This window comes from Aethalodelphis obliquidens, unplaced genomic scaffold, assembly GCF_003676395.1.
Source record: "Aethalodelphis obliquidens isolate GAN/ISIS:26980383/991018 unplaced genomic scaffold, ASM367639v1 scaffold9, whole genome shotgun sequence".
Lineage (NCBI taxonomy): Eukaryota > Metazoa > Chordata > Mammalia > Artiodactyla > Delphinidae > Aethalodelphis > Aethalodelphis obliquidens.
In genome coordinates, this window is record NW_020837953.1 from 386049 (window position 1) to 402433 (window position 16385).

The following is a 16385-nucleotide window of genomic DNA, read 5'->3' on the forward strand; positions in this document are numbered from 1 at the left end:
GGGCGCCGCTGGCACTTCTGCTGATGGAAAAGCCACAGCAAGATTAGCTTGGGAGGAAGCCGTGGACGTAGGTCAGCTGATTCTCCAAGCGAGCTGCCTCCTTCTGATTCTCAAAGACCAATCGAAGCTCTCCCAGGTGATTCCGCAGGCCTAGAGAGATGACCTGCCTCCAACTGATGCACGGTCCCTTTAAGAGCCTCACTCCCGCCGCCGCCGACTCCCAGCTTCGCCTAGGCGAAGGCGGAACCGGAAGTTATGGGGGATGCGCCGGTCCCCAGCATGGCGGCTTCTCGGACCTCCGGGCCGGTTGCTTCTGAGACTGCTGCTGCTCGGCTTCTGGCTGTACTGTGGGTCGTGTCAGTAACCACGGGACCTTGGGGAGCTGCCGCCGGCGGTGGCGAAGAGTCACTTAAGTGCGAGGACCTCAGAGTGGGACAATATCCTCTGTGAGGAGCCCCCCCCATGGGGCGAGGTAGATTCGGGGTCGAGAGTGGGTCGCGGCTCTCAACATGGGCTAAGGTTTTACTGAAAGGAAAGGTGACCTGTGTCCTTTAATGACCGAGGGACCCCAGGCGGTGAAGAGAGATGTGGGGCTGGGACGGACAGAGGCCATCCTGTGTGATTTCCTTGGGATTTTACTGATCGTTGATGCTTCCTCTTGTGATCCCCCTTTCTTTTTTAAAAATTCATTTTTTTAACCGGTGGGTTTATTTGTTCAAACACATTGATACTGAAGTTAGGCCATGTTTGTAAGCATTGGAATTAAGTTAAAAGGTTGATGGACCCTACCCTGGAAATTTGCCGACTTCGGGGAAGACAAGTACAGTAATTAATAACGATATAGCCAATGTATGTTGCCCATTTATTGTTAACTTTACATTTATTACCTTATACTATCTCGACCTACATGAGATCCCAGATTGCAAAGGGGCAAATTCCTGCTCCACTTTGTAACAGTGGACAAATTATTTGAACTGTGTTTTATCATGAGTAAAAATATAGATAACAGTGCTACCAACTTAAAGGTCTGTTGTGATAAATTAGTACAGGTAAGTCACTTAGAACAATGCCTGGCACGTAGTAGGGGCTATATGTGTTAGCTGTTTGTTTACTGATGAGAAAACAGGCTGGAGGAGTTAAGTAGATCTGTTCATTGCAGCAGCTCTGATAAGTGGAGGAGGATATGAAATGGGAGTTATATTCAAATTAAAATAGGTAATTTTGTACAAAATTAGACAGTTTTATACAAGTTGTAGAACAGAAAAATTAATAGAAGCCAGAGATATAAAAAAGATTCTATGAGAAGAAATCTTAAAATTAAGAAAATTCGATAGTATTTTTAAGAGTTGAGGAGAGGCCGCCATTATTAAATTTTTACAGAATAGCTCTAATTTGCTGATTACCATTATGCTAGGAGTTTGAGAATCACTGACCTAGTAAGTTGAGCCCCTTTCTTGGCAAAAATGTCGGGGTGATTATTTCTAATAAAATAATTGAGCAGTATGAAGAGCTGTGCTTTTTGAAACTTAGAAGTACCTGAGCATACAAGATGATGTTAACTGGAAAATGTTTTTCCTCGCATAAAGATGAGATGTCCAGTAGTGATTCAGAAACCCTAAAGAGGTGTCAGACTCTGTCTCCAGAGACATCCTGTGAGTACCTTACTTATCTCATATTAGTGTCAATAAAATTTTTAGGAAACAGAACCCCGACCCCAAGTGTTGTGAACATCTATGAGAAGATAATTATTATATCCATTTACAAAAGCTTAAAATCCTGTTGGGGAGACCATGTAGACCCGCCTAAAACAACCATCTTCCTCGCAGTCTGATGGAAAGCACCCTCGGCTTGGAATCAGGAAATCTGATTTTACTACCTATCACTCATACCACTTTGGATAAATCACTCAAACCTTGAGCATCAGTTTGCTTCAGTAATGTGGGGATAATAGTATCTACATCACAGGATTATTTGTGTTACATGAAATTATGTATATGGTAATACTTGGGGCCTGTAAATAATTTCAGTCAGATATCTGGAAACTGATTTTTTTAACTTGAAGTTCTCGTATATAATTTGGTAAAGATTTTTATTTTCTTTTTTTTTGTGTGCTTTGTGCTTAAACCCTGACTGATGTTCCATAAGCACAGCACCCTCTGCTAGAGTTTTTAATACAGTTTTCCTGTAATAAGTTAATATTCAGGTATTATTTAGTGACACTAGAAGTATACCTGTGCTTGTTGACTTGGACAAACTAACAGCCTCTTTTCACATGTGAATATAATCATAAATATATAAGATGACATGTTAAAGACAAGATGATAATGTTTTATATTGGAATGTAGTTCATATTTCCTTAACTTTTCTACATATATTTGTAAAGATCCAAAAATAAATGATGCTACACAAGAACCAGTTAACTGTACAAACTACACAGCTCATGGTAAGACTTGCAGAAACATTTTAAATAATTTTTAAAACATTATTTCATAGATGAATGTGTGGTCGCTAACAGTAATTAATAAATGTGTTTTTTCTTGATTTACAACATTATTATTATTCAGTTTTCAGAACAACTTAATATTGGAGAACTGGCTAGGGGTTGTTAATATTTAATTTAAAAAATAATCTTATTCTATTAATTATATAAACTGAGTTTTTTATTTTCATTCATTTTTTTAAAAAAACGTTAGAATAATTTATATAGCTTTCTTGTTGCCCTTTATTTATCAAGTTATGTTTTACAAAGATGCTTCTTTAGACTTTTAATTACTCAAAGAGAACTTGAAATGAGACTTTTAGTCCAATAAGGTACGGTGAGGAGCTTTATCACCCATATCATGCACTTGTAAAATATACTTAGGTACATCCTAAGTGTGAAAAGAATACGGTAAGGATTTGAAGTGTGCATTAGTTTTTTCTTAGACGTTTTGGTAATGGATAACACCCTCAACCTAATGATTTGGGGGAGCTTCTGTTATTCCAAAAAATACGTAATGCTAGATAAAAATTAATAAGTTGTTTAGCCTTCTAAAGGGTTATATGTTGGAAAGGAGGCAGATAGATGTAAGTTGGAGCTATTTGGATTTGGCATTCTTATTTGACATGGTACATAATGATGGTCAATACCTAGTATTATTTTGAGAAAAGAACACCTATTGAATATATACTGATTGTTTTATTCTTTAGACAGGAAATAAGGCAATAATTGATGTTTTCTTTATAAATGAAAGCTACTAAACAGATTCATTTTGGAAATCAGATTAAAGGGATTTTTTTAACTGCAAAAAACTTTCAGTTTTTCAAAATTATCTTATAGTCAAATAACTGACCTCTTGATTATGAATTAGTATATATTTTTAAAAGATGTCCCTTCTCTTTTTTATTCCTTTATATTTTGACACACTGTTAGCCCCATTCTATTCAGCAGAGATATTTGAAAGTAAATTGTGTTAAACTTTTATAACAGACGTTTTGCTACTATTCTGGAGTAATGAAATTTTATCATATAAACAGTAATAGGTTATATATATGATTTTTATAGTAAATATTGCTCAATATATGTACATTTATTTAATTAAGATGTGTTAGACTTAAAGGAACTTTGCACGGAATCCCCTCCTTTTTAAATTGCTTTATAAGTATATTCTGATTTGCCTGTGTTACAGTTCAGTCTTTTATATTGTGCTCTCAGAATACAGAGAATAGTGTTAACACACATAAAGAACAATGAGCTTTCAGATATTCAACCACGTATATGAAATATGTTGGAAATCTGTGAATACTATTGTGACTGAGGTCACTTTAAACTAGGAATCAGGCAGCCAGCCATCTCAAAAAAGCCTTTTCTAGTCTGCAGAATTCTTTGTACGTATGAGGATTTTGAAGGAAATTATACAACTAAAAAGAATAGTTTCTGACCAAAAAGAGCTCTGCCCTCCAGTTAGGTGTCTCTTTTGTAAAATAAGTTTGAATCCACTTAAGTAATTATTGCTAAATAAGTTTATAAAAAACTACAAAATCAAATGATCAGACTGCTAGGAAGTATAAAAGGACTTGGAGGTGTTATGGTCACGTTGTGACCTGTCAGGTAAGTTATCATAGATGATGTAAGTGGAGAGCTGCAGAAAAATAAAAGGAAGGCTTTCTATGTACAGGAATGGTATGGTTATTCATTTGGAGAGAATAAACCATAAGTGCCTAACAATCTGGAAACACACATAAAATGTTATAAATTAATAAATAAATGACTTTAGATTATTATTATGACTTTAAAAAGAAAATAAAGTTTCGGAGACAAATATGAGTTACAGGGCTTCTGCATGTGGATTATAATTTATGCATGACCCAGAAGTGTTCAGCCAAGATCTGGGATAGGTTCTACCAGCCCAGCCCTCATGAGGCTATGTCTGTCCACAGGATGCTTCTTTTAATTGTCCTTTTTAAAACACGCAAGACGAGTGGAGTGGCTGTGGTGAGTCACTTCTGAGTGCTGATCAGAGAGGACATCAAAGTAACCCTTGAAACATGCTTTTTGGTCCTGACGTAGGAATATATTAGAGTTGTGAAAAGTGTGATCTCTCTCGTTTCTCGAGCCAAAATTTTTCTTCTGTTTTTTTGAGTATATGAAGGACTATTGCAGAATCCTCAAACTAAGTTTAATTTTCTTAAACTATACTTTTTAGTAAGGAATGAGTGGGTGGAGTGTTTTACGGAGAGGGGAGTTTGGAGGTAGAGAGTAAGAATTGGGACCAAAGGCAAAGGAGATTCAACTATGACAATAAACTGTGTGGTCTTAAAATGGTTACCAGTTAGCCCAACCAGTTAACATGCATCTTTATTTATTCAGAAATTATTTGTAATAGTTTAATAATTAAATTAAAATAAGTAAATGGATCAAAACAGCTAACAGTGAACATTTGTATTATAAACTATTTATTATTGAGAAATTTATTTATTGAGAAGTTATTATATGGCAGGCTTCTGCTAAATGGTATAGATGATACATAAAAGAAGACAATCTGTGCCCTCAAGGAGTGTTCTGTCTAGAACATATATATACATAAAGACATACATAAGCAAGTGTTTTTAATTTTCTGAGTAGTGAAATACAAAAGTATTTAAACTCCATTTCCAGAAATTTTGCTCTGGTCCTTTGGCAGAAGGTCTTTTTCATTTAGATGTTATTGAAGTATATGTACAGAAGAGTACACTTAAATATAACTCAAATAAACTTTCACAAACTGAACACACCTGTGAATGCTTCCAGATTAAGAGACAACCTTATCAACATGCTAGGACTCTGCCCCATGCTCTCTTATAGCCACTACCCTGCCTTAATGATAATTATTATCCTAACTTCTAATAGCATAAATTAGTTATGCAAAGGGTGTGTTATTTTTAAACTTTTTATTTGGAGATAATTTCAAGCTTACAGAAAAATTGCAAGAATAGTACAAAGAACACCCATACACCCTCTCCCCAGATTCACCCATTGTTAAACATTATCCTTCTGGCTTTATCATTGTGCACTCATGCATGCTCTCTGTCTCTCTCTGAATTTGTGTATATATGTTTTGTCCCTAAATATCTTTGTGTGTGTTTTCTAAGAATAGAGATATTCTCTTGACATAACCACAGTTCAGTTGTAAAACTTGAGTAAATTCAGTGTTAATGCACATACTTTACCATCCACATTCTGATTTTGTCAAATAACCCAAATAAAGCCTTTATAGCATTTTCCCCCAGTACAGGATCCCAAGATCAGGTTTTGCCTTTAGTTTTCCTTAACTTGGAATATTTCCACAGCTTTGTCTTTCATGATACTGACAAGTTTGAAGACTACAGTCCCCTTTATTTTAATAGAATATTCCTCATTTGGGATTGTCTGATATTTCCTTACAACTAGATTTAGGTTCTGCATCCCAGGATGGAAAATTACATAAATGATGGCGTGTCCTCTGCATCTCACAGCTGAGGGACGTGATATCCATCTGCCTCTCATTGATGATGTTAAGTGTTGATCACTCAGTCTTTTCAGTTAAATATTTTTTCCTTTGCAACTAATAAACAGTCTTTGGGGAGACTCATTTAGACTATGCAAATATCCTATCCCTCATCAAAAATTTCCCCTAGACTTTCCCCTAGACTAGCATCCATGATGATTCTAGCCCGAATCTTTTTTTTTTTTTTTTTTTTTTTTTGGCTGTGCCGCAAGGCATGCAGGACCTTAGTTCCCTGACCAGGAGTTGAACCCATGCCCCCTGCAGTGGAAGCACGGAGTTTTAACCACTGGACCGCCAAGGAAGTCCTCCGAATCATTCTTTACTCTGATAGTTGCAAAATGATGATTTTCCAACTCCAGCACTTCCAGAGGAGAGGTGTCTTTTAACAGTAGAAATATGAAGATAGGGTTGGCTCTTACCAGCTTTATCTTTTGGTTTCACCCAAATTCTAGATTGACACATTTAATTATCCGGTGATTATGCAGTATAACCTGTTACAGAAATCATAAATAAAAGAGTCTGACCCTCTTATATGACAGATCAGATCAGAGTGCAGAGGCATGATGTTAACTGGAGTAGGGTCCCAAACCACCTCCTCTCTAGGTCAGTCCATTTTACTGTGATGAAACTTCATTGATTATTTTATTTCTAGTTTAGCTTTTTTGTATTTAAAAAACGGTGCTGCTTTTTATAATTGAGAAATAACAGTGTACCATGCTTAAATTGATGCCATCTAAATCCTAGACATTAGCCAGAGCCAAACATTTTGCAAGAAAACTGCAAATGGAATAGTTTTCAAGCTTCTGGCATGTTGCTTAATTTTGTCAACTAGTTAACATTTATCGGTAACTGGCTTCCTTAATCTCATCATTGATTTATTTTTGTTTGTTCCTGATATCAGTGTAAGCATGGCATTATCATGGTGTAATGAAAAGAGTACTGATTAAAAGTGATGAGTTAGTCTAGGACTTGTAGAATATTACCCATTTATGACACTTTGGTGAGCTCATTTAATTTCTTGGCACCTCAGTTTTTCTGTTTGCAAAAGGAAGAAAAGAAAAGAGCATATTACTAGTTCTGCCTACTTAATAGTTTTTTTAATAAATAAGGGTCGGGCTTCCCTGGTGGCGCAGTGGTTAAGAGTCCGCCTGCCAATGCAGGGGACACGGGTTCAAGTCCTGGTTCGGGAAGATCCCACATGCCGCGGAGCAGCTAAGTCCGTGTGCCACAACTACTGAGCCTGTGCTCTAGAGCCTGCAAGCCACAACTACTAAGCCCACATGCCACAATTACTGAAGCCTGCGCCCACCTAGAGCCCACTCACCACAACAAAGAGCAGCCCTTACTCGCCGCAACTAGAGAAAGCCCACACACAGCAACGAAGACCCAACGCAGCCGGGAAGGAAGGAAGGACTCCTTTAAAAAAAATAAAATAAGTGTCAAATGAAGTCATTATAAAATATGTAAAAATGAATAAATTCTAGGGTTGTAGGCATCTATTGAATAGATTAATTTCATTTCACAAAATCTATTAAAATTTACAGCCACTCACGTGTTATATTCATTCCTCATGTCAGGTTCATTCTCTTAGTCTTCTCAGTGTTGAAGTTCTCTAATTTCCTAGAGTAAGGAAGTTGAACACTTTCTCTAGCCAAGCATCATGCTTTACATACCATATGCTTTTAATATGTGTATAATAGCATTACAAGGGTCTTATTCCCATTTCACAGATTACAAAACAAGGTTCAATGAGGTTTTGTAACTTGCCCAGAAGAACATACTAGTTAAGTGACAGAGTTTGGACTTAAGCACAGATTTGTCCCATTCTAAAGTATTGCTTTTTGGAGTTTTCTATCAGTTGAAACAAATCAGATCAGTCTCAATGTTGCTCTTTAATATTTTCTCATGTTATCTCGCTATACTGGGAGCGACAGCTCATCCATCCTCATTAAAGTACGTAATTTTCATCCCTTGAAATAATTAGCTCATACTTCTGTCAAACTTCTCCAGAATTATTGTAGCAATGTGGTTTCCCCTTCACTCTGGTACTTCCACTATTTGTATCTTTCCTGAGGTTCTAAGCCTAGATCGTTGGGCATTTTTCTTTCCTTTATCTGTCTCATTAAATACAAAGCAGCTCATATTGAATACAAATCATTTCTTATATTAGAAATGATACAATAGCATTGAAAGCTAAAATTGTCAAAATATAGGAGTTTGAACAATTAATAGTATCCAACCAAAAAATAGGTATGATTTCTTAGTTTTTAATATTTTTATAAAGCATTTTTACAACTCACCTATAAATGTTTGATCTTCCAAATTTTGTACAGGAACCTGTAATCTCAAAAAATATTACATTTCTGTTAGGCAAGGTATATTGGACAATAACCCCAGTGGGAATCATAGTGTTTTGTATTGCAACTATCTCTTTAAGATCTAATTTTAGATAGTCTGCAGGAAGATCTAACAAGGCTATAAGGCAGGAAAGTGACAGCTTCAAACTGAACAAGTACAAGGTAGTAATACATTTAGAGGAAAATTACCCAAAATTTAGTAATAGAATTCTGTTTTATTGCACAATTTTCCAATCCAGAACTTACTACTTTGAGGATTTGAAAAAAATTAAAGGTGTTATTTGAAGAAAAACTTGCGTCTATCTATAGATCTTCCTGCAGGTCACTTCTTTGTGGAGGTGGAGTGGTCCTCACCAAGGCAAAAAACTTTAATTTTTTAAACCAGACATTGCTTTGACTTATTTACATGCCTGATGCCTTAACTGGAGTACATGTACTCCTGGGGGTAGACAAAGCTTTCCAAGAGGTAAACAGATATAGATGAATAAGTTTTCTAGGGCTGTTAGTAATAGTGTTACAAACTGGATGGCCTAAAACAGTAGATGTTTACTGTCTCTGGAGGCTAGAAGTCTGAAATCAAGGTGTTGGCAAGGCCATGTTCCCTCTCAAACTCTGGGTAGAATTTTTTGTTTCCTCTTTTGAGCTGCTAGGGGTGGCTGGCAATCCTTGGCAGTCCTCGGATTGTAACCTAATCAGTCCTAGTTTCTCTGTCTCTTTTTTTTTTTTTTTGGCCATGCTGCATAGCTTGTGAGATCTTAGTTCCCAACCAGTGATTGAACCTGGGCGCTCGGCAGTGAAAGCCTCGAGTCCTAACCACTGGACCACCAGGGAATGCCCCACATTAGTCTAATCTCTGCTTCTGTCTTCACATTGCATTCTGCCTGTATGTCTTCACATCATCTTCTCCCTGTGTATGTTCAGTTTTCCCTTTTTTAAGGATACCAGTCTTATTGCATTAGGGCCCACCCTAATGACCTCATCTTAACTTGGTTAAATTTGCAAAGACTATTTCTAAGCAAGGTAACATTCTGAGGTACTGAGGGTTAGGACTTCAACATATCTTTTTGGGAGGGTACAATTCAGCCCACAATGTGTCTTTAAAATAATCAATTTCCAGATCCTCAGTTTTTATATGTGTATTTTTTCCTACAGTTGATGTAAAATTTCTGAATTTTAAAGAAGAGCCCTTTCATATTCTTGGTTGGATCATAGTGGCTATCAAATTGCTGTGGTATTTAGATTCCATTTTAAAGAATGCTATAATATTTCAATACTAAGGGCAGTATTTACAGTATGCTGGAAATAATATTTTTCCCAACAATTTAAACCCATGGTGAAAAATTTTAGAAGTCAAGTTAAAAATGTGTGAGGGAGTATATGGTTTTAAAAAGTTATTTTAGGGAGCGTGTGAGCCACATTTTTTGAAGACCACTGATCTACAGCAGTTTTTCAACCTTAGTACTATTAATGTTTGGGACTAGATAATTCTTTATTGTGAGAAGGCTGTCTTGTGCATTGTAGGATGTTTAGGAGCATCCCTGGCCTCTACCCACTAGATGCCAGTAGCAGCTTCCCAGTAGTGACAACCAAAAATGTTTCCAGACGTTGCCAAGTATCCCCTGGAAAGCAAAATTACTTTCCATCATTCCCTCATCATAGAAATAGAGCATACTGATCTCCTTTCAATTGGTAACATAGAATATATATTAGCATTTCAGACGTATGTTAATCTCGGCTTTGAGTTGTCTACTATATAGCTCCAGTCAAAAGCATGACCTAAGATGGCAGATTGAGAGATATAACTTAAGGGACATGATAATAATTCATTCCCAAAAGTCAGTAAGTTTTATCCCTATATCAAGGCAGATGGCAAAACAACTACATATAAATCATGTGTTAACTTTTTCTCCATCTCTGTAGATCTTAACATTATAAGCTCTTGCTTATATCTGGAGTCAGTGTGAGAAATGGCTATGTGGAAAACTTTTCTTTATTGTTCTAGTAAAGTTCTAGTTGAGGACCTTCTCTATTACATTCTCTTACCCTTGTGTCATGAACCAAACCAAATTCCCACAGTGGTTTAGAGGTGAATTGGTATGCTTTCTTTCAGTTATATCACAGTAGCTCTGTAAAGCTTTTTGCCTTAACTACCAGGAACCTCTGAGCTACATTGGTGGTCGGTTATACTGTCTTCCCTTAGTTGTTTCCCAGTATAATTATTTCTTCACTCTCCCTCTTCCCTTAATCTTATTACTTTTTTTCTTGTTTAAATGGTTCTCAGTTGTATTGAACCTATCTATGCCTTTTAGCATAAGCACCTCCTTGTGTTGGAAATGTAAATACATTAAATAAATAAAGTTTATGGGACGGTATAGTTTGAACTATCAATAACACACAGAAGGGTGCAAAGTCATTATAGAGTTTTTTTCCTGGCCTCATTCTCTCAGTGTACTACTCTGGCATAAAAAAGGACAGTGATTTGTTGAAAATCTTAAGATAATTATAGACAGAAAATAAATACCATTTTTCTCTCAAATAAAACTCTGGAGTCTGTGGGGGTTTTTTTGTTTGTTTGTTTTAGACTATTAGACCAAGTTCTGTTTTCATTTTCTCAAAAAAAAACCCCACTGTAATTATTGTTGCTAAACATAGAGATAAACATTTACTGAAACTAGCCTAAAAACATTAGTACTTTTTAGTCAGAAACAATGACGGAGGAAAAGGCACTAACATTTATTGAATGCCTACTAAATGCTGGCCTTACACTAGGTATTTTGTATCATTTAATCCCCACAATAGTCTTATTATGATCTTAGTGCTATTTTTATCTACAAGGAATCCAAGGTTCTGAAACAGGCAATGCACAGATAGGTCATTCTCATTCCAAAGTTCTAGCTCTTTCTTTTTTAAATAAATTTGTTTATTTTTGTCTGCGTCGGGTCTTTGTTGCTGCGCGTGGGCTTTCTCAGTTGCGGTGAGCGGGGGCTACTCTTCATTGCAATACTTGGGCTTCTCATTGCGGTGGCTTCTCTTGTTGCGGGGCATGGACTCTTAGCACACGGGCTACAGTAGTTGTGGCACGCGGGCTCTAGAGCACAGGCTCAGTAGTTGTGGCGCGTGGGCTTAGTTGCTCTGCGGCATGTGGTATCTTCCCGGACCAGGGATTGAACCCGTGTCCCCTGCATTGGCAGGCGGATTCTTAACCACTGCGCCACCAGGGAAGTCCCCAGAGTTCTAGCTCTTTACATGATGTGCCATAAAGACTTCAGGACAGTGCCTAACTAGCACATAGTAAGCTTTATAAGTGTTACTGCCTCGTATTATCATGTCATTTGGGGTATGAATAAAGATCAAAATTACTAAATGCTGAGATAATACACTACATCAAATCCTAGAGGGAATAGAGAAACAAAAAACAAATTCTATACATTTAGAATAAATGAAAGTAATTTATTTAGAATAAAGAGGAATCTTAGTTTATTGTAGCCATCATCTATAAGAACTTTATAAACTGAAAATATAAAATCAGATTATGTTAAATTTAATGAATTACCTAATGAGATACCAACAAAAATTCGAGAAGTATTCTTTATCCTAGAGATAAAGTAAAGGATAGTAATGTGCAATTCTTCCCTTGTTACCTTTGTCAGAGGCAGGAGATTGAACTTGATGGGTCATGCATCTAACTCAGTGTGGCAGTTGTTATGCTTTTGTGTTCAGACTACTCTATCATATTATCTGCACCTTTTTTTTGTTTTTATTTTTTTATCTGTATCTTATCTTGTACATGAGTGTGTGTGTGTGTGTGTGTGTATATATATATGTATATAAAATGTAGCTTTTCCTATCTAAATTAAAGTATATCATGTTATATTGGGAGGTGGTTTGTTTTAACATTATATTTTCTTGTGTGTATTGCTAGCCTTAGGAAAAAACATAATTACATACTTTTCCACAAGAAAATAAATAATGGATTTTTGCTTTTTTCTGCCTTTAGTTCCATGTTTTCCAGCACCTAACATAACTTGTAAGGATTCTGGTGGCAATGAAACACATTTTACTGGAAACGAAATTGGTTTTCTCAAGCCCATATCTTGCCGAAATGTGTAAGTACCTACCTTACTGAAGCTAAATTTTCAGATTACTTGCCTATGTTGTATCTTGACTGAATGGAGTGAAGAGGAAAAGAGTTAATTTGTAAGGAGAATCCTGCACTAATATAATTTATACCTTTTTGCTTTTGTCAGAAAATCTCTATTTTAAGTGTGCATATCGTTATATATATATATATGCAGTTTACCAACCAAGTAAAGCTCAGTAGTTCACTATGTGGGATAAATAGAATGAATGGCTTCATGCCATGTCAGTTCAGCCAGTGTTTGCTACCAAATGGCTTATGAAAAAATTCTGTTTTCAAAATCTGGGGGCTTTCTCGAGTACAAATAAGGGATTGTGTACCTATAGTATTAAAAGAATGCTAATTAGTAATCATTTGGATTTTGAAACTTGGTTTCATTATTTGTAATAGGTTTGGATGATAAATGGTAATGTTAAACAATTCAAAAGTTAGTTTGGTATATTAAGACAAATGGTTTTATTTTGTTGGGAGTATTGTTTGTTTAAAGGACTTTTAAGTTTGCTATTTATTTTTGCTCCAGTAAAGCTAACAGTTTATTCTTATGTTAATGCTTTGTCCTGAAAACATGATTTAATTTTACCCATTTTTGTTAATTGTTGGCATTCTATTTTTATCTTTTACTGTACGTTGTTGCATTTTATATGATGGCACCTATTTTGCAGTTATATCAAAAAACAACCACTATTTGACTGTTTCTGCAAGTTCTATTAGAATTCTTAGAAATTACTATTAGAGTTTTTTTTTTTTTTTGACCCTACTTCACTGAGTTAATGAGGGGCTTTAGATTCTATCTTGCTGTGTAATCCAATCACTTTAAGCTTCTTGGGTTCCAAGATTGCTCATAAGTAAAGTAAAAATTGTTAAAGGGAATTATTTCCAAAGTACTTAGATATGGTTTAGTCAGTTTTTAGATTTATAGATTGATGTTTCCAAATGACAAATAATTTGTTAAGTGTTGGTCCAAGGTTATAATACAACAACTAAGAAAATCATCCATTAAGAACAGCTAACCATTCAGGTTGGACGTTGCAGGTTCATATTACCTATAATGGTCACACCACAATGATCTGCCACTTAATTTCCAAATCAACTCTGCTTTTCCTTTTACTGTCTCTGAGTAGTTAGGCTCAATGCAACTGAGCTGTACTAATCATGCTCACAAGACATTGATTTCAATTGTGATAGGAAATATAACTATCAAGGAAACTAGATACTCCAAGTCTACTGGCCAACTTATTCCCCTCCTGTAGTAAAGTCTACAATTCCAAAATAGAATTTGCTTGATGAGCATTGAATCAGAACATGGGGAGTTAGATTGATGGATAATTTTAATAAGTCACAAAAGTAACATAACCTGATATATCACTTTCCTTTATCAGGATATTCAGTACATGCCTACCAAACAGCCAGCTGCTAGTTAGCTACTGAGTAAAGACTCACTGACAAATTCTTAATTCATTGAGTGTCCCTTTTCCAGTTTACATATTTTCCTTCTCCTGTAGGCATATCCTTTTATAATATTGATACTTGACTAGAACTCCATCTCAATATTGCAGATATAGCCATTCTATAATGTATTCTTCAGCAACTGAAGTCTAAACTATGTCTGATTGGTTACCGAGTCACACACCTATTTATACTGGCCATCTGCATTAGTTGGAGCAGCCTGTTGTAACAAATGTCTTAAGAATTTCAGTGACTTAACACAGTAAAAGTTATTTCTCACTCACATCATAGTCCAATTTGTGTTGCCTTGGGGGTCTGGATGGGGTGAAGGGAGTGGTAGTTGCTCCATGCAGTCATGCGGGCTCTTGTGCTTTCATCTTGTAGCTTTGCTTCCTCTAGTCCTTAGAGTCCTTTCCATTCAGCCAGCAGATGGAAAGTGGAGAAAAAACCCCTGCAGGAATGTTTTATTGGCCAGACATAAAATGATGGCATACATCACTTCTGTCCTCATTCCATTGGCCAAAACTAAGTGATGGCTGCACTTAACTGCAAAGGTAGCTACAGTAAACAAAGGCATATCTCAGAGATATCGTGAGTTTGGTTGCAGACCAGTGCAATAAAGCAAGTCACATGAATCATTTGGTTTCCCTGTGTACATAAAAGTTATGCTTATACTATATGTAGTCTATTAAGTGTGCGATAGCATTGTGTCTAAAAAAACCATACCTTAAATTTATTAATGCTGTTGGAAAAATGGTGCCGATAGACTTGCTTGATGCAGCGTTGCCACAAACCTTCAACTTGTAAAAAACAGTTTATCTGTAAAGCACAATAATGCAAAGCACACCAAACAAGGTCTGCCTGTTGTTTTGTTGTATGTACATGAGAAAAAGAGAAATGATTTGGTAAACAATTAGACAGATCTCTTCTACACACCAGTTTTTAGATTATCCTTTAGGATGATTTATTTATGTAGGTAACTGCTTTTCTGATTTCATTCCCCTTACCAGCCAAGATTTTTGAGAGGCTTGTTTCTATAATATTTATCTTTTATGAATTTTTCAGTCTAATGCAGTATGGCTTTTGGCCATACTGAAATTCACTAGCCATCTTTGTTGCTATATCAAATGGATATTTATAGTCCATATCTTAATCCTTCCACAGCATTTGGCATTCCCTTTTCTTAAAATACTTTCTTTCCTTAACTTCCAGTATAAAACACACTTCTATTTCTTTTGATTCCTATTCCTTTCCTTCTTCCTTAAATCTTGATATTCCCAAGATTATGTCCTTGGTCCTTTTCTCTGCTTCATTCATCCACCCCTTTGGTTTCTCTCACCATCTTTATATAAAGGTCCTTTCCTTCAAATCATTTCCTCCTTTGTATTAGTGAATGCAGCTGTTCTACCCAGTTTCTTAAGCAGAAACTTTTGGAGTCATTCTCCTATTCTCTCATTCCCCACATTTCTTCTGGCTGCTTCTGCCTTCTTAGTATTTCCAAATTTTGTTTCCTTTTCTCTCCCACTGCTACTATCCAGTAGGTTATAGCTTGAGTTTCTACAAAGTCTCCGAATTTATTTCTCTACTTCTAGTCTGGTGACCCATTGCAATGTAGAAGGGGCACTACTGCCCTCAGTGTAAAATCTGACATTCTTATAATATTAGATGCATAGACAGAATCTCTGGGTTGTTTACCATCTTCCCTAACTCCCTGAAAATGTCCTGATTGTGAGTCAATGCAAAAAACAGGATCATAAGCAGGAGACTCACATAATCAGATTTGACTTTAAAATGATAACTCCAGCTACCTTTTTATTTCTTTACTCCTCTTTGCAGCAACTCCTTGAAAGAGTTATCTAATACTTCTTTTCTTTAATTTTGTCCAACCTTTTTTTTTAATTGAGTTAACATAGGTTTGTAACATATAAGTTTCATGTGTACATTATAATTCAACTTCTGTATACACTGCAGGGTGCTTCTCACCACATCTAGTTTCCATCCATCATCATACAAAATTGATCCCTTTTACCCATTTCGCCTACCTCCCACCCCCCTTCACCTCTGTGTCCACCAGTCTGTTCTCAGTTTCTATGTGTTTGTTTTTGTTATTTTTTGTTGTTCATTTACTTTTTTTTATATTCCACATATGAGTGAAATCATATGGTATTTGTCATATTTGTCTTTCTCCATCTGACTTATTTCACTTAGCACATGGCACTTAGCACATAGACCTCAAGGTCTATGCATGTTGTCACAAGTAGTAAGATTTTGTCTTTTTTTTTAATGGCTGACTAGTATTCTTGTATATATATATACACCGTATCTTCTTTATCCACTCATTCATTGGTGGGCAGTTAGGTTGTTTCCATATCTTGGCTATTGTTAATAATGCTGCAGTGAACATTGGGATGCATATATCTTTTTGAATTAGTGTTTTCT

General features: G+C 36.0%; 1 protein-coding gene across 5 annotated transcripts in view; it reads left to right on the forward strand.

Annotated features, from left to right (window-relative positions):
* The first annotated feature begins 249 nt into the window (after window positions 1–249).
* TM2D1 (TM2 domain containing 1) overlaps window positions 250–16385 on the forward strand; it is a 56160-nt gene continuing 40024 nt past the window's right edge. For 3 of the 5 annotated variants that reach the window (XR_003433193.1, XM_027108346.1, XM_027108347.1), the window contains exons 1-3: window positions 261–437; window positions 2370–2443; window positions 12360–12468. Coding sequence is in view for 4 of the 5 variants with exons in the window: in XM_027108346.1 (XP_026964147.1) it covers window positions 280–437; window positions 2370–2443; window positions 12360–12468 (341 nt within the window). In the remaining variant the exon portion in view is untranslated. Of the gene's footprint in view, window positions 473–1586; window positions 1653–2369; window positions 2444–12359; window positions 12469–16385 lie in introns of all 5 variants that reach the window. The other 2 variants (XM_027108348.1, XM_027108345.1) reach the window with 2 other exon arrangements.